The sequence below is a fragment of the Nipponia nippon genome, unplaced genomic scaffold, assembly GCF_047370975.1.
Source record: "Nipponia nippon isolate SJK-2023a ecotype South Korea unplaced genomic scaffold, ASM4737097v1 scaffold_9, whole genome shotgun sequence".
Taxonomy (NCBI): domain Eukaryota; kingdom Metazoa; phylum Chordata; class Aves; order Pelecaniformes; family Threskiornithidae; genus Nipponia; species Nipponia nippon.
Window position 1 is genome coordinate 7,259,522 of NW_028262413.1, and position 27,069 is coordinate 7,286,590.

At 45.1% G+C, this 27,069-nt stretch overlaps 1 protein-coding gene across 8 annotated transcripts in view; it reads right to left on the reverse strand.

Annotated features, from left to right (window-relative positions):
- CADPS (calcium dependent secretion activator) overlaps positions 1-27,069 on the reverse strand; it is a 223,542-nt gene that overhangs the window by 62,519 nt on the left and 133,954 nt on the right. For 2 of the 8 annotated variants that reach the window (XM_087743389.1, XM_087743385.1), the window contains exons 12-18: positions 25,871-26,007; positions 20,432-20,619; positions 10,120-10,221; positions 9,138-9,201; positions 8,257-8,380; positions 5,797-5,865; positions 4,916-4,933 (exon numbers count right to left, since the gene is read on the reverse strand). In XM_087743389.1, the coding sequence (XP_087599515.1) occupies positions 4,916-4,933; positions 5,797-5,865; positions 8,257-8,380; positions 9,138-9,201; positions 10,120-10,221; positions 20,432-20,619; positions 25,871-26,007 (702 nt within the window). The remainder of the gene's footprint in view (positions 1-4,915; positions 4,934-5,796; positions 5,866-8,256; positions 8,381-9,137; positions 9,202-10,119; positions 10,222-20,431; positions 20,620-25,870; positions 26,008-27,069) is intronic. The other 6 variants (XM_087743392.1, XM_087743387.1, XM_087743391.1 and 3 more) reach the window with 3 other exon arrangements.

Consider the following 27,069-nt stretch of genomic DNA (forward strand, 5'->3'; position numbering starts at 1 on the left):
TTCTGTCCTAGGGAAAAGTCATCAGCGGAGAGGGAAGAGGAGGAAGAGGCAAGAGATGCAGCAGCACTGGGACTTCACGAATTGCTAGTGCAGCGTGCACAAAACAGCCTGGAGGAGGCTCCCGCCATGCAGTTGTCAGCACAGTGCCTGGGGGTGGCTTCCACTTCGCTGGGAGGCCTGCAAGAGATCCCCCCAGTGCCTTACCCCTGCTCCTGGCATCTCCCTGCCACCACCGGCTCTTGAAAACAAGCTTCCACATGGGATTACGGCAGGTTAAGCAACAAATTCTTGATGTCATTCTGATTTAGCCCAGTCTGCATAAATACTCAGCTCTTTTGTTCATTTAAATTTTTCAGACCCGAATCCAGGACTCTTGCACGATGGCTGCAAAACCACCTGGAGCCGAAGGAGAGGAGAGGAAGAGCTCTCTCCCTTCCTCGAGGCACTGAACACCTCGCGAGCCCCGACCCACACTTTTCTTTGTTGCCTCTTTATTGCAAAAAAATTTAAAAGATTAAGGTCTGGCTAAGCAAAGTGATTAATTTCATCCGCAAATTTAAATACAAATGGGGCCGTGACTGCAATGCCCCGTGAGGCACTGGAGTTTATGTGCTTCTCTGGGTCCAGGTCTTGGAGATGATACGTGAGGTCCCTTTCACGGGGTGTCTCGGCTCCTGCTCGGAGCGAGGGAGATGCGTAATGCTGGACGGGTTTTACGGCACTTGCCAGCGATCAGCTGCAGTGTGTGTGTTTTGTTTCACTTTGGCTTTTCTTTCTTCCCTGTCCTTTTCCTCTCTAATCCCTCGCCACAGCCAGTTTAGCATCAGAAATGCTCTTGTATTCATTGCTCACGTGTATCAAACAGATAAGATTTAAACACCTCCATCACTGAAATCAGAGGCAGGAGCAGCTTCTTCCTTACTAACAACCTGACAAAGTGCTTTCCTGGACAAACTTCTGCCAAAGGTTTTTACCCTTCTGCATGATACTTGCAAATAAAATACTTGCAGACACCCAAATTACTTGGCAAATTCTGGGGTTGTGCTTGCAATAAGCTTCAGCCTGCAATAACAGGTATATTAAAAAATCTGTGCTACTTTGCATATGTATATTATACACAATTTGGTGTGTGTGAGACTTTACGGACTGGAAGATTTTCAAACTACATATTTCTCACTCAGCATCATGATTTCTGCTAGATGAGCTACTAACGCAGCAGCAACAGTGAGAATTACACTTGCAAAAGGAGAAGAGTATTGTTGACTTTTCATATTTTTTAAAAGCATAGCCACTGACTCAATGGTTTCCTTGTAATAATTAAAAATATACGACCCCTGCCAAAGGCTTTGGTAAGTGTTACGTGTGTGTTCATTTGCAAGCCAATCATGAAAATGATAAAAAAGAGCTGCTGTTCTCAAGATAACTATAAAGAATAATGGACTTAGCCTGAGGATGATGCAAAGCAGCCTTTTATTATATTCATGAAATGAATTTGCGTGTATCTGAAAGGGATTTCAGTGATGATATCATTTTTTCTTTCAAAATAAGATGTGCTATCCTAAAAGTAAGAAAAATTCATAGAAATGTTTTTTTTTCAACTCAGAAAGAGGCTCAGCTCTCAAAACTCAACATACTGAAAAGAGAGCTGATCTCCTGACTTTCTGATGATTATTCAGCCTAGTGAGGAATTCTTCATATCTGAATTACATCTCATGCCTCAGGCAGCAAGTTGCTCTGCAGTTGGTAAGAGACTTGTAGAAAGATAACGGCACAAGGCAAATCTTTGTGATTTCTGAAGCTCTTGTAATAACTTTGATACTGCTTTAAACACTGCCTTTGAAAGGGCAGGAGGAAATCTTGAAAGCTGCATAACGATTCTTCGTTAAACACAACCGAATGCCATTTCAAGGACTGAAACAAATAAAGTAGCAGTTCAGCAGCACACAAATACAGGTTGTAGTCATGCCTGAGTTAAAGTGCATGATTTATTAATGACCTCAGTCTCCACTCCCGCATAAAAAGACTGATGTTTTCACACATTTTGCATCCATATTTATTTAGGCAATGTAATTTTATTTTTTTTAAGCTTTGTGGTTTATCACAAATGCTGGGAGTGACTGCCTAGCAGCGGCCGTGCTGACAAATCACACAGGACCTCTCCTTGTCTCGGACCAGGTTAATCAACGGGCAGCTCAGCCCCTAGTACTTCGCTAAGAGTTACGGATATGTGCACAGAGCTTCCCAGGCTGAGATCCAGAAACAGGGAAGGCGAGTGACGTAAAGTGAGCATGGGGACTGTGAGAAGGGCCAGTACGAATGCCTTGAAAAATACCACTGCTTCTTAACAACCTGTTGTATTGCTCTAGTCAAAAAACGACCTCTTCTGCACCCGCTGCCTTGGCTGAGGACGCTTTCCACGCCTGCTGGGGCGAATGCTACGTGCAAGATGCTCCGTGGCCGGTGCCAGCTGAGGCTGACGCAGCCGAAGCTGCCGTGCTCAGTCCCTCTCCTGAGGGTGCACCCTGGTCCCTAGCCTGACGCAGGCACCTGAGAGATGTCTGCCTCTGCACGGGCACCGCGGCTGCCCCTGACTGCTCCGTGGGCAGCACTGACCCCGGCATTGACCAGGTTTTGGCTGTGCACCCACCCTGGCACCACCACTGGGTGCGTTTTCAAGGGAAGTCAGGCTTCCCTGCCAGCCTGGCCGGGAGGGACAGATCCGGGGAGGATGGTGCACACCAGCGATGCAGTGTGGTGAGATGCTGCGCCTCTGGAGCCCTGCTTCCCTGGACAGGGGCTGGGGGGGCTGAGGGACAAGCAAAATCCTGGCATTTTTGGATAGCCTAAGAGTAGCTGATTTCCCTTGGTGACAGAGCAATGGGATTTCAGTGGGTCCATCTGCTCTTCAGCTACTTTCCGCTTGCAGTCCATGCCCCATTGCTCCGCCACCCCGGCACCGAGCAGTGAGGTGAGAGCTGCCTCCATCCACACCTCTCCTTCACTTCTCATCTCTCTGCACCAACTCAGCAGTACCACAAGAAGCCTCTCTTTACAGAAACCAAAACCAAATCACAATATGAGAAATACTCGGTCTGAAAACTAAAAAAAAAAAAAAGCCTTATACTACACAAAATAAATTGTCAAACTGACAACTATCGCCTTGGCTGGCACCATCTCTAAAGGTGCCTGTACCCTACTCCAAGCAGTGCAAAGTGGCACACTGTGTTCATGGGATCCCTCAGTGCCACGGCACTCCAACACCATGCAGCACATTTCACAAATCCTGGGCTTAAGGGATGGAGAAGCTATTCTTTTCTAAAGAAACGATGGATTCCCGACTTATATAAATAAACATGCGAACACTTATTAAAAGGTTGCACTTATTAATCTGAGTGTTAGTAGTTTCGTCTGATTAATAATTAAAGCAAGTAATTCCTCTTTAATTGTTGAAGCGTAAAGTTCTGTTCAATGTTCTATTTCAAATCACTATTTTTAAAGCAGGGCAAGAGACTACACACTTTTCAGGAGAAAAGACATCAAAGGGTGACATTTGTGTGTTTAAGAAGAAGTTGTTTTCAGTATCTTATTTTTATTCTTGCTTCTGGCAAAATAAATAAAAAGTCAGGCCAAAACCCAGTCACTTTTGACTCCACTTAAGCTGAGGAACTGGTTTCAAGTTGAGTCCTGCTGACCTTGCCCGAAAAATTTTCATTTAAGACAACAGGAGATTTGTGGGCACAAAGCAGCGGAGTCACAATTCCCTGCGTCCTTTCACTCGCTCCAAGCATCGAGAAGAAGTAGTTTTATTTTTAAACGAGCTGGGCCATAAAACGTCCTTCTGAATTTCTAAACTGCAAGCACGTGACGAGCCGCTGCCAGCAAGCGCGATACTCGGCACAGTTATCGTGCTCGATGCACAACAGCCTGCGCTCACTTTAATCCGCCGTAGTTATCGGTAATAGCTGGGATTGTTCTATTTGCTATTTGTTTATTTGCACCTCTCATAGCTGTAGGGAAAAATTATTCTCCATTTTCTAAATATTTATTGCTATTCAAAATTAATTTTAGTGTCACGCAATAGCTGTAGATCATGGGCCAAATTTGAGCTGCGGAGGCCTGAGGAAGCCTGGGCAAAACCTGGCCCAGCCTCTTGTACTGCTTTTTAATAGCAATTTCCCTTTGCAAAGCTAAAATCAACGCGATTCTTTTTTTTTTTTTTTTTTTCCACAAAACAGAACAATCTACTCACAAAAAGAAATGAACAGTTCAGGTTTCAAGGACTTTCGAACTAGGACTCCGGGATACAACAGAAACGAGACCAGGGGCTGCAGAGCTCCACCATCCCTTCTGAAGAGACGGGCACTTGAGCTGAGCCTTTGCCTTGTTACATGTCACCACAGGTTATAAACGAGAGACAAACACGACTTCTGTCCCACCGGATCGTTTGTTACACATTAACAAAAAAATAGAAAATAAAAAAAAAATTAAAAACCCAGCCCTCCCATCAGGGCATAAAACAGAAGATATGAAAAACAAAAATGAACGTTAGTTTAATTATAAATGTGCTTGTTAGGCGTGTTAAATTAATGGCCAAATCACCAACATTTTTTCACCCAAAATGAGCTGCAGTTCTTTTGGAAAACAAGAAACTTTCTCTTTACAAAGGCTAGATTCTCCTCTAAAACTGTCTCCTAAGAAGATACTACATTTCTATAAGGTATTTCTAGTCTACACTCTATTCTAAGGAAGGAGGAAAAGGAGATTATGTAGACAGCACAAATTAACTCCTTAAGTATTAATGCATCTCCATTTTCAGCCTGAAGGAGTACATATCTTAAGGAGCTATGAAAAAAGAAAACAAAATAAATATAACTCAACAGTCCTAGCAATTTATAATGCATATACAATTGTTCACCTGCGTCCTTTTGATTCTCTATATGAAAGAGAGAAAGCAACAAGGAGAGAAAAGAGAGAAACAAGAACAGATATGCAGGATTAATGAGCAAGTGGACCGCACAGCCCCCCAGTTATGCGTGATATATGACATTTGAAAAGAAGAAAAGTCGCCCCGTCTCGCCCCCCGCCCCCCCAAAGCATGGAGTTACCCAAAGAAGCTCCTTTCACGGAGGTGAAAGAAAACGCTGCACAAATAGAAAACCAGAGAGGGTGAGCTCTGAGGACACAGAGGGGGTCTCCAAGTGACAGCGGGGCTGAGATGTCCCCTCCAGAGCTCGGTGCAAAGGAGTAAGTAAAAAAATCGAGGAGGAGAGCAAGTAAAGCGCATCCTTCCGCTCGAGAGCTAACGGACAGGAGACACGTAAGATCTGACAGAGAAAGGACAGCCTTATACGATCTTATACACAGGACTGGGTAAAGATCTTGTACGCAGGCAAAGGGATGGCTTTTTCCAAGTGTCCTTTAACTGACCTCTAGCTCACTTCTCCCCGATGTAGCTGCTACCTTTTGATTGTGTACCAGTGACAAGCACTTTACAAATTGGGGTTACACAGAAGCAAAGTAAAAATGCATTCAGGTCACGGACATAAAGAAGAACTGAAAAAACTTACAGACGATCTGAGTTTATCACAAACAGATGGGTTAATTGTCTAACCTGGTTTAGGCTGATAAAAAGTGACTGGACTTCTCACACTGGGTTTCACAGACAGAAGCAACAGACAAGCCAATGCTAAAAGACTTGAAGCAAGGAGAGTGAGTTGGTTTGGATCTGGACTTTCTTGAGGTAATGAAAACAGAAAGAGTGAGGACAGCATGGAGAGGAGGGTGGTAGGTACTCACGAATGGTTAAATCCATCACTTGAGAGGCCAAGCAGAAGACAGGATGCTCATACATTTCTCTCTTTTTCCCTATAAAAGAGGATTTGGGCATGCAAGAGGCTTAGGTCAGAGGTAAAGAGGTTATAGGCTATAGGTCAGAGGAAAACTTTATATTAGGTTAAAAAGAAAGTAGCCGTAGAGTATTTTGGGATACAAACAGGATAAAAGGAAGGAAAAAAAAAAGAAAAAAAAGGAGGGTTAAAATTGGAGATCTACTGGATTAACCATTCAGCATGCCCATGAGTCACAAGAGGCTGTGACCATGACTCTAGAGGTTTGCTCTGAACTGTTTGCAAGAATATAATGATCAAAACGTCATGAATAGAGGGAAATAGAATTCCATTGGTTTAAGGCTCCGAGATACTAAGGATTTCGGCCTTCAGTATCTAAGGCTTTCACAGGTATTTCTTCATAAGCATAGCCTCAAGCACTGTTGCCACTGATTTGGTTCTGCATCTCTGATAAAACTCTCTTAAACATGTGGCTATTCAAATGTCAGGTTTTAAAAAGCAAGATTTCAAAGCCATGTATGGCGCGCAGGAATGCATCTCATGGAGGTAAATTTGTTATTTGCTCTTCTAAGGAAGTATTTGAACATGTAGTGGACTATGCTCATGAGAGAAAACCTGATGCATGCAGCTGGCGGATGTTGGGTTGTTCAAATTAACAATCCCAGCATGCTTGGAAATTGGTGTTACAACCACTTTTGTAGAGATAGTATCAAAAAGTGGCTGTGGCCAATCACGGATAAAGGAGGAGAAAAGCAGAAGAGAGCAGGTAGTGTGGAATGAACTATTTCTCTGAAAAGGTAGCTGGAAAAAAAAACGTTTGTTGCTTCAAAGTATTCCCAGACCTAAAAGTCACAGTGCAAAAAAGAGGGCAGATAATTAACACAACCAAGAAGAATTGAGGCACAAAAGGAAAAGTACACACTAACTGTTCTACTTTGGAAATGAATGCATTTTTACTTACAGATCATAAAGTTTGTTTTTGCATAGATTTATCTGAAAGAAGAGAGCAAATCTTACCAACGAGTTAGTGATATTTACACAGAGAACCTAAGGGAGCCAGCCCTGGGTAGAAGCATCCATCAACAGAAAAGCTGCTTTTGATTCTCAGTCCTTCTCCATCCTCGTCAAGTATATTTAAACATTGCATTTTACAGAATGCACCAATTAAAATATCCTGTGAAGTTGAGTACTTCGATAAATTGCCTGATAATACAGTGCTTATGAAACCTTTGTTCCTTCTCTATTTTTGTCACTCATTACCAAGTCAAGAGTTGATAAACATCCTTTTAGTGCCCAATTCTTAAGTGTTTCTCACTGGATGCATAACAATGAATTCATTACCACTGGTACACAATTTGCATCGTTAGACAGAAAAAAAATGGAAAAAGAGAGGACATGTCATGTACAGAACCTGGACAATTTGTCATGTAATAACCCAATTTTTCACGTAAACAAGAACGAAGAACAAATCAGAGGGAGTTTTGGGGGTTTTTTTCTCCTCTCAATATTGTCCTAGAGGCATACAATGATAATCTCAGCTGTGGGAAAGCTTCACATCACACACAACAGAAACCCAAAGTCTAGAGCAGAACATACTATTCATCTGGAACATACAGGTTTAAGCAATTGGGAACTCGGAGGAAGTTGGGTAGGAGTTTCAAGTTGGGAATAACAGCCAACAAGGAATCAACATAAACTGATTAACATGTAAAGAACGACTGGATCATAGAGCTTCAGCTAACACGTATCCTCTAGCAAGCTTTAAAATGTCTTTTTGATGGCCACATGTGTCTCTGGTCACTGGTTATTATTCTCCCATAACTTAAAAGGTCAATAATATCAGCTATGCCGGATTTAGAGTGACAACAAAGAAATCTGATGCAAGTGTGGGATCGCTGATCAATGACTGCTATGCAAACTGCAAAGACAATGAAACACTCCCAGAAAAAAGACATTTTAAATTGGCCACAAATGATTAAGCATAGATTAAACAGTTTTTCATCTTTCTTATTTTTCATTTGTTTCCTGAACTCCACTGTCACAAGCAATTAGCTGCACTATACCTTCAGCTACAAAGATGACATCCCAAGTATTTTTCAATTTGTTTTTTAAAACCACGACATCAATCTGAATACTACACCACTGGCCAAATGCACTAACGATCAGAAAAAAAAAAAAAAGCTACAGTTCCTTTTAACTGTTTCCTCTCTCTTTTCCAGAAAAAGAAATGTTTTGCATAGCTTCCATTCTTAACTGCTTCTGAAGCCAACACCACAAAAATAATTCAGAATCACATCAGTTTTATTGACAAGTGAATAAATAGCAAATGAACTTCTTTTAAATAGCTCCCAGCCACAGTTGCCACCTAGAAATATAACAAAATTTTAATTTCACAAAGAAAGAGCCTTACCTTCAATTTTGGCATACTCTGATAGTCGAGTATAATTGACTAGAGCTGCTTGCTCCAAGCATTTACGGATGACTGTTTTTACCTCCTCTTGAGGGACCGGAGTAACTATGTCTTTCATCAGAACCTTGACACAAGAAAATCTGATTTGTTGTGGCATTGGGCACACAGAACTGCTTTTCTCCAAGCCCAGCACATTCATCCTTCCCTGCACTAGTGCTGCTTGGCTCTCGGGGTATGCGTACAATATGCAGGATCCACTACAAGGTCACCTTGGCCAGCTTGAGATGCGGGACCTACCCCTGCTGCATTATTCCCCTTCTGCATCCATACCCTATGGCATACCCTCAAATCTGTGCTGCTGATTTTTTAGGGCATGACATTAAGATCTATCACAACTTCCCCAGTGCCAGGCAATGTTATGCCCTTCCCAGGCTCTGCTGATTGACTTGGGTTTAGGTCTGGGCTTGGCCTGGTGTGTTAGCAGAGGTGAGAAGGATGTCGGAGCACCAGGAAGGCAGGAATAGGGATGGGGAGGATGATGGTGAGCAGGTTTCTTATGCCTGAGGGGAATGAGCCTGCCTTGAGATGGGAATTTCACCAGACAGCAGCCAGGCATCGCTTAGAAGGGTCTGCGGCATAGATGCTTGCCAGCGAGAACCTCCACTATCAACACAGACGCAGGCTGTGCTGCCTTTAGTGGCCAGGCTACCCACTGGCCTCCGAGCTGAGGCAGGAGAGATAACAACCCCACTAATACCCCGCATTTCAATATTAACTATGATTAATTACACGTCCTATGCAAAACCAGCAGTTCCTCAAGCTCTTCCGGATGGAAAGATATATGAACACAGGTAATTTTAACTACTCTCTGTTATGCTTACCCTTTCCAGCAGTGACAGAGTAGCTTTCAGCGCACCTTCCGGACGGCCGAATGGAAAGCAGTACCTAGAAAAACCACATCACGTTAACATCAGACCAGGTGCCTGCAAACAAGCCCTTCCAGCACTATAAAGATGCTTTCCTAAATATGCCCCAATATCTAGTCCCTCTGCCTGGAACGAGCAGTCTTTCTACAAGGTAATTTTCTGAAAGGGTTTGATGGTGTGGACACTAAGGCAGCAAAACAGAACACGGGGTAGTAATAAGCTGATAGTTTTAGCAGCTTATTAAATCTGGGTGTCACCTGGAGAGGTTTTGATCTCATAGGAGAGAGTTAAATATCATCTTCTTGTAAAAATGGAAAAAAAGAAGCCCCTCTGGAAAGGGCATTTACTTCCAGCCGGAGACCTGGCGATGCAGCAGGCTGTAGGTAACGGGCTGAACCAGCCACCATTCCTGGCGAGTGGCAGCTCCAAGGGGCTCCCGCAGGGACCCTACATCACCCGTCTGCGTGCAAACCTGCACCACCCGCCCAGGACCCGGCTGGTGTGCAGGGGGCAATGCATCCCGTTTTGTGGGGGCACTATCCATCCTTTCTATACTGTGACATTCCTGCAGAAAGCCCTGCCTGCCTGAATACTAGAGAGAAGGGAAAATAAATGGCTAATAACTGAGCAGAGGGGAACGGAGAAATAAGAGGACAAGGGATTTTTTTTTGTCGTTAAATTTTAGAAAAAAATCCACAGCATTACCATGCCTATGGGAGCAAGATGGTTTGAAATACCCTTTAAAGGTTATATATTTAAAATCCCTCTCCAGCTACAAACATGCTACAGTGCAAGCTTCACTGCCCTGCGTAGGTCTGTGTCACTTATGCAAAATTCCCGTATGCATTCAAAACCTGCCTTTTGGCTTTGCTGTTTATAGGAGGGAGCTGGGAGGAAATCAGTCCTCTCGCATTCAGCCTGGGCTCTCTGCCTTTACCTAAAATGCGTGATCTGATTCTCCAGAAGCAAACGAAGCCGCTCCTTGATCTCTTCGAAACGCTCTTTCTCGTCTACGGTCACAGTTCCTATCCCGTCAGGCCTGGAGGAGAAATGCCACGAATGACTCGGACTCCACCTCGCCTGGTAACTCATCCCCACAGCACAGAGCACGCTGCCCTTTCCGAAAGGGACGTCACCAACTATGAGACCCGGGACAGAGGATATGCCACGCCGAGACACGGGTGGTCATGGCAGCACGACTGTCGAGGTATCAAAAATAAATAAAGAAAGAAATATCCTCCCTCAGAGCAATAATCTAGATGTGGACACTCCTTCACCCCCTTTATTTTTGCTGTGATAGAGAAGTTGGAAAAAGCAGAATCCCCTTTTAAATATAGGTATGTGACAGGGAGAGCAATGCCAGCTCTCACTGCAGGATTGGGCCCATGGCTGGCAAAATAGGGACTCCATTTCTGCAGGAAAATTCAGCTGCTAATTTAACACAATTCACAGTGTAAAAGAATATCAACAACAGGCATATATGCAAACAGAATATAAAATTCTGCACTCCTTCATAACCGCTGAATCACCCCATTATAGTGATTTCTTGAAGTGAACCATCTTCAATATATTCTGCCGAAATGTGCCTAGAGAACGACATGCATTTTGTATTTGAAAATGCAATGCCTTCTCAGTCATTTAATTTTAATTTATAAACATTAACACATTGATACAATTTATCAAAGATTTTCTCGGACTATGTACTACACTCTCGTATTTCAGGAGTGCACAGGAGAGCGTTGTGAGACACCCAGGTCCTGCTGCCTTGGGGCATTTCTCATCTTTCACAGAGCACAGTGTGCAGGCGAACACTGCTGCAGTCTCCTGGGGCTGGATGATGCACTGGTCCCTCTGCTCTTCCACCCCGTACCTCTGCCGATGCCAACCCATCCGAGAGCCGAAAGCAGCAATCCCCTCCTTCTCCCCCACACCCACACGGCAAAACACGCCGCACAGCAGAGTCCGGGCGAGAGCCTAATCCATCCACCAAAGGAATCGGCCAGGCAGACAATCAACGGCACCGCTTCCCGTTGCCGGCAAGCAAAGTCTACGGATTTGTGTACTCCTGGGCAACTCTGCTGGCACAGGCGCTCTTTAGGCAATGTAAGACGTCTTAAAATTGAACAAATGTTCTTACTTAAAGGCCTCCTCCAGTGTTCAGCTTAAGCTGCATAAATCCGCAGTACTAGACTGGTTTGGCTATACAAAAGACTTGGCAAGGGATTACAAAGCTTCTAATGAACCTCCTGTCAGGGGTTAATTGGTTGGCTTTATTTTCCTCTTAAAGAATCAAAGGCCCTAAACTTAAAAAAAAAAAAAAAAAGGCTATAAAAAATTAAAAGCTATAAAATCTGTACCAGCACTTCTTCTTGACCCTGCATTTAGTAAGCTCTTAATATCATAAATACAAACTCTGATATTCCAACACAGGTGAATAAACCATTAAAACATTTTGGAAGAGGAACTAGCAAAACTTGTATGATATTTGCTGCAAAATTTTAAAGCTAAATATACATGAAATAAAACTTGCAACATGGACACAGAAAAAGACTCAAATACCAGGGGATGTATTTAAATTTAAACAGCATTTAATCAGAAATCTTTACTTGATTATTTGCCAAATTCAGTTGTGTATTAAGGAAAAAAAAAATGGAAAAAAGATTTAGGCTGAAACTTGGATAAAATGTCTCAGCTGGGGAACACATTTCATAAACAGTTTTGGAAGTATGGATCTGGTCTCATTAGTACCTAATTAGGACTAGTTATTTTGAAGAAATGAGCAAGCCACAAAAAAACCAAATTAGATGTTGAGCAAAAATTAATGTCTGAACCTGCTTAATATATTTTTATTCCAAAGTTCCATAAAATATTTAATATTCAGACAGAGATGTTCATGCCTTTTGTGATGCTGTGCACCTCGCAGCGCCTGGTTTGCTCCCGAGCAGAAGAGCAGATAATTCAAGGCAGATTGCAATAAATGCCGTACATTAAGGGGCAGGGTTGAAGCCCTCATTTGACTTTTGGCATTCAGTTCTCCCCTGTACCCGTAACAGCTCACAGACTGTCACTAGGTTAATTGTATCAGCGCTGACAAACGAGGTAGGAAAAGCTGCCTGCCCTGGCTGTGATTTGCTGATGGACTGGAAATGGTCTGAAAGTTATGTTACCCTTTGCTGGGTCAATAACCTCAACTGGCGAGATTTAATGGTAGGATCTGACAGCTCGGGTTGGGTCGCAGTCCTTTCACATGAATCGCAGTCTCTCACTGTATTCAAAGGGCTTCGGTTTTGCCAGACCTGGTTATTTAGAGCTCACCATGTAACGACTCGTGTTGGACACCCAAAATGGGCTGACGTGACAGCATCGGTCGCGTCCCAGCTGGGCAGTGGCAGCTCTAGAAGCATCGCTTTGAAAACACTGACCAACATGACCACAAAGGGTGGGCTCTGGAGAGCAAATCTCTGGCCGATGCAGCTCTCACCCAAGTCACAACACCCCAAGGGATGCCAGCCCAACCACCAAGGTGCACGTAGACCGCTTAGGCTTAACCTGTGGTCACCCCCTGGTCTTCGCCTTTCTTGGGGTCTTTGTGAGCCAGGAGGACATCAAACACGGTGGCTCCAGCCACCGCTCCCTCCATGCAGGGCCTGCTGTGCAGTGTAAATGCACGCCGCTCTCGCATATCATTCACTACAAACTTGAGACAATCTACAGGTCAGCTGTAGCCATTTTTGGAGCAGCGCGGATGTCTGGAAGGGCCTGCCAACCGAGAGCCATCACCACGGCAAGGACTCCCTTTCTCACCCAGCTGTAGACTATATTGCATCTGACATGATGAGCATCTCTTGAATCTACCTTTCAAATTTTCGGCAAACCATTTTCTCACTGTCCTTCACAAAGTTGACATTTTCGGCAGCATGATAGGAAAGATGTCATGTCGGCTGCTTTTCAAGTTGTTGTCACAGTGGTTAGCACCAGTTCTGTCATCTTTGCTTTCCTCACAATCCCCCATCTTGAGCCATGTCACAAATAATAATACTTCCAATGTTTTTGTCAAATTTCAAATACTATAACCCAGCTGCACATCTTCCAATTTACTGGTTATGTTAATCTTTGTTGCTCATCTTCCCATAAGCTGAAGCATTAGGAACTCATTAATTAGTGACAAATGCAGGATATACATAGAACTGGAAAAACACTACCCAAAGCCTTGCACTTAACTTATTAGCTCGATAATTTTGAAACTTAATTAAATATTCAAGTCAAATATACTTTGAAAAATGTAATCTTTTTGAGGGAACATATTTATTTTCCCTTTTGCAAGAACACAAAGGATATATAGCTTAGCATCACTATAATTTAAGATCCACTTCTGTGCTCTAGACAATTCCAGTACATGGCTGATGGGGCTGAAAAAAATCCCCAGGAGAAGCTCAAGTTGCACGAACTCGTTCTGATATCGGCAATTTTGTTTTCAGCAAAGGTCTCCAGCTCAACTTTGATATTTGCTATTTGATCCCACGGACAGAAGCAGCGACTCCTCCAGCGAGCAGCATTTCTGCAGCAAGGCTAGCTAAAATGCAGCTGGAGGAAATGGATGTTCTCACACGCAACCCACAACCACATCGTTGCTAGGCTGAAGCAGTGAAGGGGAATGAGAGGAGAGCAAAAGGGTGAAAAAAAGTTCTGTGTGTACATGGTATATAGAGAGGCACGAGGGACAAAACGGGTTTGGGGCTATGAATTCAGGTCAACAAACAACATAAATGTCTCCATCTGTGTGGAAACAAAATTTCATCCCATTCTCTGTAGCTCCTGCTCACGGACACTTGAGGTGTGTGGCAGAAGTTGTGGGCAGAGAGGGAAGGAGAAGGGCACAAAAGGCAAGAAAAATAAATAAGGAAAATTTCAATTATAAGTAAACAAGTTTCAGATCACTCCTTCTGCTGCAGATTCACTATGTTGGCTCTCAACTATTCCCACTGTAAATATTTCATATGAAAAGTTTTAAATGCCGCTTTCCTAATCCCCTCTTGTTTTTTAAGTTTTAAGCCATGAAAACAACAACATCAACAAAGCAGGTGGTGAAATTAAAAAAAAGGTTTGCAATTTAAACAGCAAAAATGATAGTCCTTGTTTAGCTTGGACGGTTTGTGCAAATTCCGGGGTTAATTATAAATTATAATTAGGACCTGTGATCCTAAGGCCACTGCTTTATTCTACAAGCCCCGCCTCCCCCCATGCCCTTTTCTAATTATACCCAGTGCCCCCAGGGCTAGTTATGCTGCTAAAACAAATATATCAAAATGATTTTTAACAAAGACTAATATATGAAGCAATAGCATGCATTTGTATGCAATTATAAACATACAGTATAGCTCCAGTGGGTTAATCTCTTTGACATAAGCCTGTATGAAATACCATGGCGGCTTATAAATGAAAAGACACATCATCTTTTACACCTTTTATGTTTAACTTGTCTACACTTTTTTTACTGGGGAAAATATTGCTTACACGTAGCAAACAGATCTTTGCACGCACTGTGAGCCCTGGCATACAGAGCCAAGGGAAAAAAAACAATGTCAAAAACTGATGCAAATAATTTGATTTTTTAAGTAACAACTCAAATATAAAACACGTGCTGCCTTCAGCTCCCTTGCTGGTTGCCAGGTGCAGCACATATGAGCTATACAGTAAACATCGATGATTAGTGCCTTGGACGGCACGTGTCAGGATAGGCTTTCAAAGGATCCCTCGCAGGAAGACTTGCCTGTGCAAAGTCCCACCGCTTGGACGGGGACTGGCTCTGGGGACGTGGGCAGGACCACAGCTGCCTGCCTGCTGCCTGCCTGCTGCCTCCTACATCTCCCCCAGCAAATCTGACCTGAAAGAGCCCACCTGTTTAGACCCCTTGAAAAAAGCTTATTCAGCAAACATCGATTTTCCCCAACTCCCCTTTCTTCTGGGAATTCACACCGTGCGCGAAATGCCGGTTGAAAGCTCTTTGTTCAGCCCAGCCCTGCGCCTGCTCGAGATGCTGCGGAGCATGGGAGCCATTTCATCCTCCCAACTCCTGCCTTCATTCTGCTTGGGCTCTCCTCCACGCCGCAGCGCCGAGCCAAGTCACGGCTCATCGCTTCTCATGTGCGATCTACACCCCTGACGTACCGCGGCTGAACCGGATGGTTTCTGAGCCCTGCCATCCTACACCCATTGTAATGAATCACGTCAGCTGGCCGCACGGAGCTGGTTATCTGCTGGTGGCTGGCAACCCACCTCCCTTCAGCACAGACGCTGGATCCTATCCGACAGACAGCCATAACGCACGCCGTGTTGCCGTGGACTTATCACGGGGCTGGTCGGGACACGGAGCCGGCACCTAATGAAAGGTTACGGCATCATGCCATGCCAGATTTGAACCTGCCTTACTGCAGCCAGGGCGATTAATCTGAATGAGACGTGGAAACTAAACACAAAGTACTAAGAGAAGCATATGAAGATACTGTGATAAGGTGTTCATGTATTTACTACTTCTTTTAAGGGACCAAAAATGTCCTGTTTTGTTTTTTTAACTAGCTGTATGGAAATCTTGCCTTTTTGTGAAACAGCCAGATAGGTAATTAGAATACAATGGAAAAAATTACAAATATGTTATGCAGACTTTTCAATTCCTTAAGGTTTATGACAATAACATTATTTCTGCTGGCTTACAGTTGTAAAAACTAATGAAAGCTAATGCTAAGGCGAGCTATCGAAAGAGCTGCTTCTTGAAAACAAGTTTGATGCTGTAAAATACAGCTTATAGAGGAAAAGGCAAATCACTGATATATCAAATTCATTAATAGAGAGACTGGTAACTGCTGGGACCTTGGGTAAATAGTCATTGAACAACTCACAGAGAGTGATGCTGTTCAGTTGTTATTAGACTGGAGGGGATTCAGCCTGGCATCCTGATTTTGATAAGCTCAGTCTCTTCTAATACTTAGCATGGACACTATCAATATTTTAGTCTTATTTTTAAAAGTTTGGGATTAGCAAGCATAGAAAGAATCTTTTTTGGTGCCAACTTTAATATTTAAAAAGAAAGTTATTACATGGCTAAATCCAAAAAAGGCACATGCAAAACCAAGGTCACTCCTGAAAGCCACTCCTTCGATAGGGGCAGGAATCACCCGTCAAGATTTAGGCACCAACTTCGGGCCTGGGAAATCTGAGCTCAGCTTTCTGCTGCGCAACGCCTCTCCAGTGCACAGAGAGGGAAGCAGCGAGGCTCCGCTGACACATCACTCTGCACGTCAAATGACGCCGGCTGTACTGTCATAGCCCTCCAACGTGAGGACAGCGACAAACATGGAAACCGAAGGCAGGGCAAGACCTGGGTGATCATGTAAAACCTTTCATAATTTTACCCAAAGTCATGATTTTCTCTTAAAACCATTCCTGCTTCTTGCCTTCACTATTTTTTTGGAGGGCTGTTGATAAAGGAAAGTGACAGCCTCAATACTATGGTGGTGGTACCGAAAGCAGACATCAATAAATACACAGCGTGTGTTGTCGGATGCCTGAATAACGCTATGCCTCTCTTACCTGTCATGTAGGTAAATACGTCAGAAATCACATCATCTTTCATAATGGCAGGACTTTACAAAAGGCATCCAGTGATACCTGGTGGACAAAACCCTGTTACCAACTCACTAGTGACCACAACAGCAAAAAAGCCTCAAGCTCCTCAGCCTTAGTGAAGAGCAAGTACCCAGGTAAGAGCAAACCATGCGGATATTCAGCAGCTGCTGCCTCTTGCTGGCCCCTGCCTTTCCGACAGCCTGCACCTTACATATTCAGGTGTCTGCAGGAGGCGAAACTTAGGACAAGCAATTTACATTTAGCTCCATTTTTACTTGGAAAAGGATGAAATTAACAGAAAAATTAAGGGGACTGTGATGCAAATAGTGGTGATTTACAGCCTTCTTTTCGAGAGATTATGTCAGGCTTTCAGGGCTCTGAATAAGTGCCATGAGCCCAAAGGAGGCAGGGAGAACCAAACCCTGACATATAAAGCAAGAGGGCTCCAAAATAGCCCGCAAATCGCATTTTGATCTTTGCACCCGCTGCGGCCGCAGGGTCAGCCCCAAGCTGGAGGTGCATTTCCACCAGCAGCCGTCCTGCTCCCGTCCCGGCTGCGGTGCAGCGGCCGTGCCGCCGAGGAGGGAGCCGGACAGGCGTGGAGGCATCGTCCCCGCGCTGACGCCTGTCATCCTGTCAGCCTTGACCTTCAGGCTGTCCTTAGCACCGCACCGCAGCCTGCCTGCACTTCCCCACTGACTGCGAGCGACTGTTGTCTCGCTGCCTGACCTTATGCAAACACGATACAAACAGACAGCCCACCTCAGCTCCATCACTGTCTGCTGCTAATACAGGAGATTGATAGCCACATGAAATTGTCTCCCTGCGCGACCTTCATTACTGGGTGGCATATTCTGACTGACAGCCAACCTCATTCTGGAGAAAGCTAAACCACCCGTTTGGGTTTTTTTACTGTCTAAAAGTGAAGGAACTTCCTTTTATAAAGAAAATTGACACTTTCTCAGATTCGACAGAAGAAGCAGCCTTTGTTAAATAGAAAAATGTCTCATAACTTGAGTCTTTACCAGACCACCATGCATACCAATAGCAATGCATGCCGCAAGGCTGCTCAAAGATGCTCCATCGGACGCTTTGCTGGGTCCCAGGGCAGGCGTGCTCCCACCTCTACAAATTTCACACGGAAAGTTTTCAGGTCTGCCGTGAGCTATAGTTTCCCGGTGAGAGCATGGCCAGCCCTAAGGCAACGAGCAACGTATGGCCGCGGCAGGTGGGAAGAAAGGACATAGCTAAAGCGAACACACGTTGCAACTGCCAGTAAGGACTGCACGGGTAAATATTGGCTTTCCATCGCTCTCTGCCAGCCAGCTCGCAAATGCACGATGCATGTGGCCTAAGTAGCTTTCTGAAAAGAAATCATGACTCTTCCGCTCAGATACTCATATTTCTGATAGCAGACACGAAAGATACGGAGTGAGGTTTTCTCTCAGATCACCTGCGGTCCCTTTTTGTGACCTCCTGACAGCAGAGGCCAGAAACTGCACCCCGCAGCCTCCGTACCAAACTCCTGTGCCTCCCGGGCGTTATGCAGAGCCTGCCCTGGGTGAGAAAGTGCAATGCCGCAGCCTTGCAGCTCCTGTAATGCCCGGGCAACCGAGGCAGCAGCGACTAAGAAGCAACATGAATCTTCAGCCTTCTGATGTGAAGTCAATCATCAGCTAAAGACAACTAAGTCATAGCAAAACATCTTGTTCCTTTCTTGGAATATTTTAAATGAATGACTCGAATAGCCTGTCCATGGCCGAGCTGCCCGTTTGGCAGTCCCCAGTGGTCTCCCGGCAAGGTGCAGCAGCCGCACGCAGTCCTGGGCAACTGTACAGGCAAGGGACTGGGGTCTACACACCGCACAGGTTTTAAAGCAAGACATTTTCCTGAGCCCACAACTCTCCAGCCCCACGGGGAGGGCATGGCGGGGTGTCACCATGGCCAGTACTGCCAGATACCTCTTGCCACCGACCCCAATGAAGAGGAGGCTCTGGCTCTGGCCATGCTGGATCCCGTGAAGATGTACACAGAGTAGCCGTGACCTGCATCCAACCTCCTCTCCATTATGGGCCAAACAGGCTTTGAGCCAGGCCCCGTCCCCAGAAAGCCTCCTCCCGGGATGAGCCCTGCCTATGGAAGAGGGGCAATGGGGGCAGCCAGTTTGTCCTGCCCAGTCTCAAGCCCTACATGCCGTGTCAGCCACCTCCTAAACACACACCTAAAAAACTCAATGCCCTGACCCGCTATGGTACTTGGGTGCCCAAATGCCATCCAACTCCCAGGAGAGCGTACAACCTGAATGCCAGTGCCACAGCAGGTCTCCCCGTGCCGCAGGGACCCAAACTGCCCAGTGTGCTCAGTGACCGAGGAGCCTGGTGCCTGCTACAACACACTTCTGTGCACTGCACGCTTTCGCTTACCTTTTCGGCTCTGGATTCGGCTGGGATTTGGAATCTTTCCTTTTTTTGGACTCCTTTTTGGAATCCTTTTTTGTTTCCGCTTCAGCGGCAGAGGCATGAGACACTTTGCCCCCCTCGCCGTCTGCGCTTGGCTGTGACCCACCAAGTAACTCTGCCATGTGTTGGCTTTGGGAAGTGATTGAAACGCGGGGGGCAAGGCCAGCAGCAAAAGTGAAAGAAACAAGAAGAAAGCATGAAAAAACTCAAAATGAAACAAAAGGAAACTAAACTGAAAGCAAACGACTGAAACCAAATAACAATTGGCAAAGAAGGAACGAAAGAGCAAAAGAAAGTCAGAACTAAAAAAGAAACTAAGGAAGCAAAACTCGGTTTCCATGACAAGATGTATGAAAGTAACTGCAAAAGCAAGCGGCAGCCTTGCAACGCGAAACCTGGGCAATGTGTGTCATAATTCGGGATGGTATTTACCAGAGGGTTTATGAAAACACATAATTATTTTACAACATTCCTTTCTTCAGCAGCATATGCAGGATAGAGAGCGATATCTCAAAGTATATAATGCAACTTAACAGAAAAAAAGCAGAAAAAGAAGCTGCAATAGATGCTACAGCTGTCAACAAAATAAATAGAAGAGGAAAAAGCACAGCTCCAGTTCCTCCCACCAAAGATTTGCCACATTTGAGAGAAAGGAATGGGCTACTTCTGAAACCGAAATTGCTTTGCAACAGAGCAAGATAAAATTTTCAGTTATGTCTAAGCAATTTCTGAACTGACGTCACATGGATTTAAATGGGTGCCCGGGGGCTTAAAGCCCTTCTGAACACTGAAGTTTGATACCGCTGCAACTTGTCAGATCCTCTTGCACAGCAATTAAATCAGCACAGTATATCATTTACTTCTATTTATTTAGCCCGTGACAGTCACATGTACTTCAACTCTATCTTGTCCAGAACTGCATCTAGCAGGTGCCTGGGTAAGAAAGTTAAAACCCCTCATTTCTGGATCCTCCACGTGCATTTTTATTGCTTACATTAAACAAGCAACGAAACAAACAAACAAACCGACTATGCCACTAGAAGCGCTGCTGCCAAACATCCACTGTGAAAACAAATTGAGGACTGTTGTGCATTATCCAAGGAAACCTATCTTTGACAAAGTCATCCCTTGCTGGCAGGGAGCTGCTAGCCGAGAAGAATTCCTTACCTGTTGCCATGAACATGTGATGCACAAAAGGCAAAGCTGTAGTGAAGTAAGGTGGGGTCAATCATAGCTCCGTTTTCTGCGCGCTCTAGCAAATCTCTGAGGTAGCAGAGATGTCTGTGACAGCCTCTCACTCCATTACGTGCACAATACTCATCTAGCACAAAGACCTGGCCAGGACTAAACCAGCCCTGTTTAGAAATAAAGAGACTTGATTTTAAATATAAGTTATTAAATACAAAGGCTATCAGATTTGGAGGTGTAGTGGTCAACTGTTCTAATAAAAGAAAGACAAACCTAAGGCTATGTTAAGGAAAAAGCAGACAGGTCACTCTTAAACAATACAGTCTGTATATCATCACCCAAACACAGCATATACTAAGTGCAACTGTTAATAAAAACATATTATGCTACCGTTAAAGGGAAATGTCATTTTAAATGCTGAAAAGTTAGGCCAGTTCATGTCAGTGCCTAGCAAAAAAAAGAAAAAAAAGAACAACAAAAAAAAAAGACTTACACCTTTAAGAGATGACAAAGGTTTGGTTATTTAAACAGCGTGAAACAGTAATCTCATTTCGGGGATGGGACTGTACATTCGGCCAGGAGCAAGAAGACTGATCTGGGGGAGAGCATGGAGGATTACACTGAATAATGACTTCTCTTGCATCTGGCAGGTAGGAACGTCCTGCAGACGGAGGAAGACGTTTCCCATCGTCCTTACTGCGTACTGCTGGCGACACGCTCTGCCATCGCCCACCTCCTCGGCATCGAAGCAAAGGGAAGCTCTGCTCACGAGCAGGGTTTCTTTACACATCCAGAAACCTCAGACTATGACTCAGTCTGTCAGTCCTGAGGACCTGGTGACACACGGCTTGTGGTGCAATGTCCGTGCTCCCAAGGAGGACGCCCTTCCCCGCGAGGGGACGGCTCCAGTGAACATCCCGGGACAGCTGAAGCGGAGCGCGCCTCTGCCTTCGGGAAAGGCGCTAGCGAGAACAAGAATATTCTTGTAGATTGCTTTTCAAAATGCTGCAAAACCGTCAATATTTACATGGAAATTTGGGTGCTAAACAATTGCTAAGACGCAGCTCTGGAATGCATCAAGCTGCAAAATCTTTCATCGTTTAATTGAAAAGTTCCTGCAGCGGGCGGGAGAGTAGTTGAGGCAGAGCACTGCCCCTATAGGCAACTTCTTTGCCACCCCATCTGTTACCCCAAATGCTACATCTTAGAAACAACACTGCTGTGAAAGATTAAAATATATTTTCTACCACTCAGATGACACCAAATCTTTTCTAGATGCCAAAATAGCTGCTTTGAAAAGAGTTGAAGAAATATCAATTAAGAGCTCAAAGACATAGAGAAGGATTTGCTCATCCTTATTGGGCCAACTCCAAAACAGATTGAGAAAAGAATTAAAATAATGAGGGGAAAATGATAGATATAGGGAGTAGCTACAGTGCTGGGATCACTAGAAGTGCACATTTCAAAATGAAGCCACAGAACAATGCAGATGGGACGGCACTCTGGAAGGCTATTTTTTGGGAGGGGTATATTTGCCTTCACCGCTTTTAATGGTATTTTTGTTTGCTTTTTGGTTGGTGGTATTATCCTTGATTCTGGATTTCTTTACGTTGCCTGTTTGTTACATCCTTGGACCGTCTCTTCACCTTGCCTCTTTTCACACAAGTCTTCGGTGATCAGGGGTGGTAAAAATATATATGCCGTAACTGTTCTGCGATAGAAAGGCGCATGCATTTGCTTACTGGGGTAGAAATGCAGTTGCAATTGTTATATTCCCCTAATACATACAAAGGACTCAGTCCTCCCTATGGGGTGAAATCTTGGCCCTACTGACACCAACGGGAAGGCTGGCACTAATTTCACTGGAGCCGGGTATCAAGCCCAGAATCTGGGGTGAAAGAAGCAGGAGGCTGGACCCAGCGATCCAGCACACCCCACATTGCTCCCCTGCACCGGGCTCTGACAAGTGCTGGTCCTCAGGTGGACAGAAGGGATGGGGGCAACCACTCAAGATTGCTGCCATGGCTCACGGAGGGGAAACCTGAGCAGAAGCTCAGAGGTTCAGTGATGAGCCTCATACCACAATACCTCTTGAAAGCACGGGCAAGCAGACTACGGTGGAGAGATCCAGAGCCCAGGAGGACCAGGTGGTCTCCTTTTGCACAGCAGAGGTATGAAATAAAAATCCTGCTGCTGAACAAGGCTCCAAAGGAGCAGCAAATGCTGCTCCCCACAGCCCCAGAAAAAATCTGGTTTGATGAAGGCGGTATTCAGACAAATCCCCCACATCTTCAGGCAGATCCTGGCTCTTGATTAAGATCTGCCTGGCACAACCAGCTGACAACCAGTCAGTCTGGCAAAGGCAACCAATAGTGGTGACACACGGGGTGTCTCACCCCAGCGCAGCTAGGTGTAGCTCAGTTTGGTCTCCCAGATAGTCTTCAACGGCATGAGGAAACCTAGAGGGGACATCGGAGGAAGGCCGTAGAGCACAGGGAGTTCAACTGACCGTGTTCAACAAGCATCTGAACTGCATCGAGAAGGGGACACATGTCCCAGGCACCAGTGGGGAGTGCAACAGGAGCTTTGAAGCAGGGTAAAGCAAGGCTTGGTCAGGGTTGGTGAATCACTGGCAATTTTTCTAATGGTAAATGCAGCTTTTGCAAAAACCAGGTTTTTTTGAGGGAAAACTTTCACTTTTCAGTAGCTGAATTTTCTCATATACCATAGGTAAAACAAAACAATTTCATTTTGGTAACCTGCTTCATGGACCTTTTAATCTGACTCCTTCATATCATCTCAGCTAAGCTGGGCACTCTGGAAGACCACCTTTCCTCAGTACATGCTGTGCTGTAGTATGTGAATCCCACGAGTGCTGACACATCATGAGAAATACAGCTCCAGCAGGGACCCAGCTGCACGAGCCGGATGCCGGCAGCAGGTTGGGAAGTCCTGGAAAGAGTTGAAGGGCAGCCTCAGAAATAACACACATGTCCAAACAGAAAGGAATGAAGATCCACACGTGTGTGGGGTCCATACTAAGCTGGAAGAGCTGCATACTCTTCCCAAAAGTCCAGGAAGAACTGTGAATGCGACTGTGCTACCAGTTTGTGGACAATGGGCAGGAGCCCTCAGCAAGTGATGCAGACAACGCTCTTCCCTTTCCCCAGCACAGTGCTCTCTGCCAGCAAACATCACTTCTGCCATAGCTGAGATTAGTCAGCCAGCCTGTTTGTTTTCATAGGGATGCCTGGCTCAGCCAGCGAGTGGGCTCGCAATAACGTTGTTTAACCTGGTTCTACAGAAAGGAGGCAACGCTGAGTTATCCTCTGTGTCAGGGTAAGCCACTGTGTCTGGGTAAGTCTTCCCTGGTACCTCCATGTCCACGTTTGAAAACAAGAAGAGGTGTGACAAGGCAAAACTCTGCAGGACCTTGCATGGGAATGTCCTGTAGGGAGAACAACAATTGCCCAGCAGCACAAAGAGCGGACAGAGCAGGCTTACCACAGGCTCACAGCTCCTCCAGGCAAGCCAGCGCAGTGGTATCACCAGCATCCCAAAGACACAGCAAGAGCAATGGGAACTCTTTGCAGTTGAACTCAAATTTGAGGTCAGTCTGTTTTTTTACACCATAATCAGGACAAAACCATAGTAAAATAAGTGAAGAAGCATGTGAAATCCAAGTGTAGGTGAACACAGGCCATTATTCTCTTCTTTATAACATTCTGCAATGGGTGACTTGAAAGGTGATGGTTAATTGGTGATGCTCCGCTCCAGAGGCACAAGTCTTGGTGCTGAGGGGAGCTCCACCACTTCGGTAGCTTCTAGCAAGGGCCTAAACATCTTGACAAGAAGCAGAAGTGTGGCTGGTGGGTTTCTTGAAGAGAAACATTGTTAATCATTTTCAGTGATGGCCTTGCACCTCTCCACGAATTTAAGTCAACGGCCACAGCTCCCTCACCAGGCCCGAGACCGCACAGAGACAAACCAGCTGCAAGCCAACCTGTCAGACATGCATGGATGGGGATGGTCTTCCTAGGGTCAGCCATGCGTGGGGAGCAGAAGCTGCATGCCAAATTCACTGCCTGCTGGAGCAAAGACCTTGATGGAACCGGTGAGAAACCTGCTGCAGGTCTGACAATGCTCCCACCAAGCCTACACGTACCACTTGGGTACCTGCGGGTAAAGTGCACGCTGCAGCCTTCCCCCACCCCATCCTTACCTCAGGGGATGTTCACAACTATTCCTCCTAGCCCTGCCTCTCATCAGGAAGGTGACAACTCACTACTGCTAATGGCATTTACTGGATCTTAGCCTTAGGAGATCAGCCCTTGTGTGCACTGCAAGGAGTAGAGCAGGTGAAAGGAGCACCATGGTGGAGGGGGACGTGGAGGACGGGATTTGAGAGTGACAGCCTGACTGCCAACTGCTCGGTTGTGTTCCCAGGTTGCTGCTTTTAACAGCGAGCCACTCAAGAGCCCCAGCTCCAGGGACTGCACAGCTGGCAAAAGCTGAAGGCTACCGGCACGGGGTGGTCCTTCTGCTGAAGACGCAGACCCCAGTGTGGAGGTTTCTGTGCAAGACGAGGAGGGCAGCAGGTCAGGATCTGTCCTATGCCATGTTCAGGACAGTATCGGCATTTCAGGCCCCTCTAGAAAGGCTTCATCCTGTTGTTTTCTCAAAACTTAAGAGCCTCTTCATCCTCCCCACCGAAACCGCTAAAAATTAATTGTTCAAGTTGTATCGTTAAAGGTTATTTGTCATTTAAATCCTCACAATACCTAAAAGCCCCCAAGCACTGCACCCCAGCCAAAGGCTACAAGCTGTCCTGGAGTATCTCAGTGCCACTGTACCATAGACCATGTTACACAGCAGTGGGCTGAGAGCTGCAACCTGTGCTCATGAGAATAATCAGGATGGGCATGCGACTACGTGAGTGTGGACAGACTGCAGTGTCACTGCAGTTATCCACCTAGTCCCATCTGTTACCTGCTTGGCATCCCTGCTCATAAAGAGACACAAAGCTGGGCCACAGTTACTCCTGGTGGGACTCCACTGACATGGGAGGTGGTACCAGACTGTCATTTTTCCCCTGTTCTTTCATCCAGAAGACTCTGGAAGGCAGTGCGGGAGGCTGCAAAACACTGCTCTCTACTTCGCATCCCCACACTGGTGTTTGTCTTTGCAGGAAGAAACATTTTAAGCATTGCAAACAGAAAGGGTAAAGACAGTGCAACTGGAGAACAGCAGTCAGTTCACTGCAGGTAGCCTCTCAAAAGTAAATACCTCTGGGCCAAATTCAAACGTGGTGTAAACAGAAGTCAATCTTCCAGCAACAGGGGGATTAGCCCCCACTCACACTAGCTTTGACTTTGCTGCTTGATGTTTATATCACTAGAGACCAAAGAATATACTTGCCAGACAAGAATAGGAATCATTAAGTCTGTGGTCCAAAGTGAGGCGCTGAACCATCTCAAAGAGTGAAGCGTGGTCAAAGTTACAGGGATTGGAAGAGATAAATTCATCCATGCCATGCTTTTGAGCTCTATCTGCATCTGTTCATTTATACATATAGAGAAAGACACCATTTAGAGAGATATAAGACATTTTAGTTGACAAATACAACAGAAAAAAATATACAGTATGAAGCATGAAAGCTAAATATCTCCTCTTCCCTACATTGCCATTAACTGTTCTCTTTGCAGGCTATACAGTACACTTTTCACCTCCCATTGTCAACTTGCATCAGTTATGGACTATCTTATTGCATGTAGGCAAAAGATTTTAGAATTAACATCTTGTCAACTGCTCATTATAGTGCATTTATTCTGTACTTAAAACCAGAACACAAACCCAAGAACTTACTCTGTATGTTACAATACGCTATGAGTTAACAGAATTTTGGCTCACATAAGTAAATTAGCTCCTATTTAGTTAGTTGCGGTTAATTATAATAGATTCTGCCATTCTAATGAAGTTACAGCCGTAGCATTTTTCTCTACATTTACTAGGGTTTCTAGGTATCAAACCAGTTACATTGCTCTTTATCCAAATGCCAATGTTTGTCTCCCTGCGGCAATTTTTTTCCTAACGGCAACTTTAAATGCTACCTCACCAAAATAAAAAGACGCTCTTTTAAGCATTGCTAAGAAGTTAAATTGATATGTAGTTTGTTGTCAGTGAGGCAGTAACCCGATGGTGCACCGGAGCTGCCAGTCATCCCGACGGAGGGGCTGAATTCCCCCTGCCTGGATTACGAGCTGCCATTTTTGGGTGAATTAACAGCCTCAACGTATTCATACTTCTCTGCTTTGGGTGACGTTTACGGGCACTAACTCCTAGGGGCTAATTAATTAATCTCAACATGGTGAACTAAAAATACACCGAATTCAGCAGTTGAAATGAAGCCGCCAAGCCGGCCTGGGTGCGGCCAGCCGGGACCCCGCTGGGAGCAGGCTTTGTTCTACCAGCGGCCGGGGAATTAAAGGACACCTTTCACTCGGTTTTGTCTGTGCTCAGCTTCCTACTATGTGGGTTCTTGCCAAATCCTTGACAAAGAGAACAGGATTTAAATCCTTCCCCTGTTTATAGCCTCCTAGGGGAACTGGGTGGCCTTG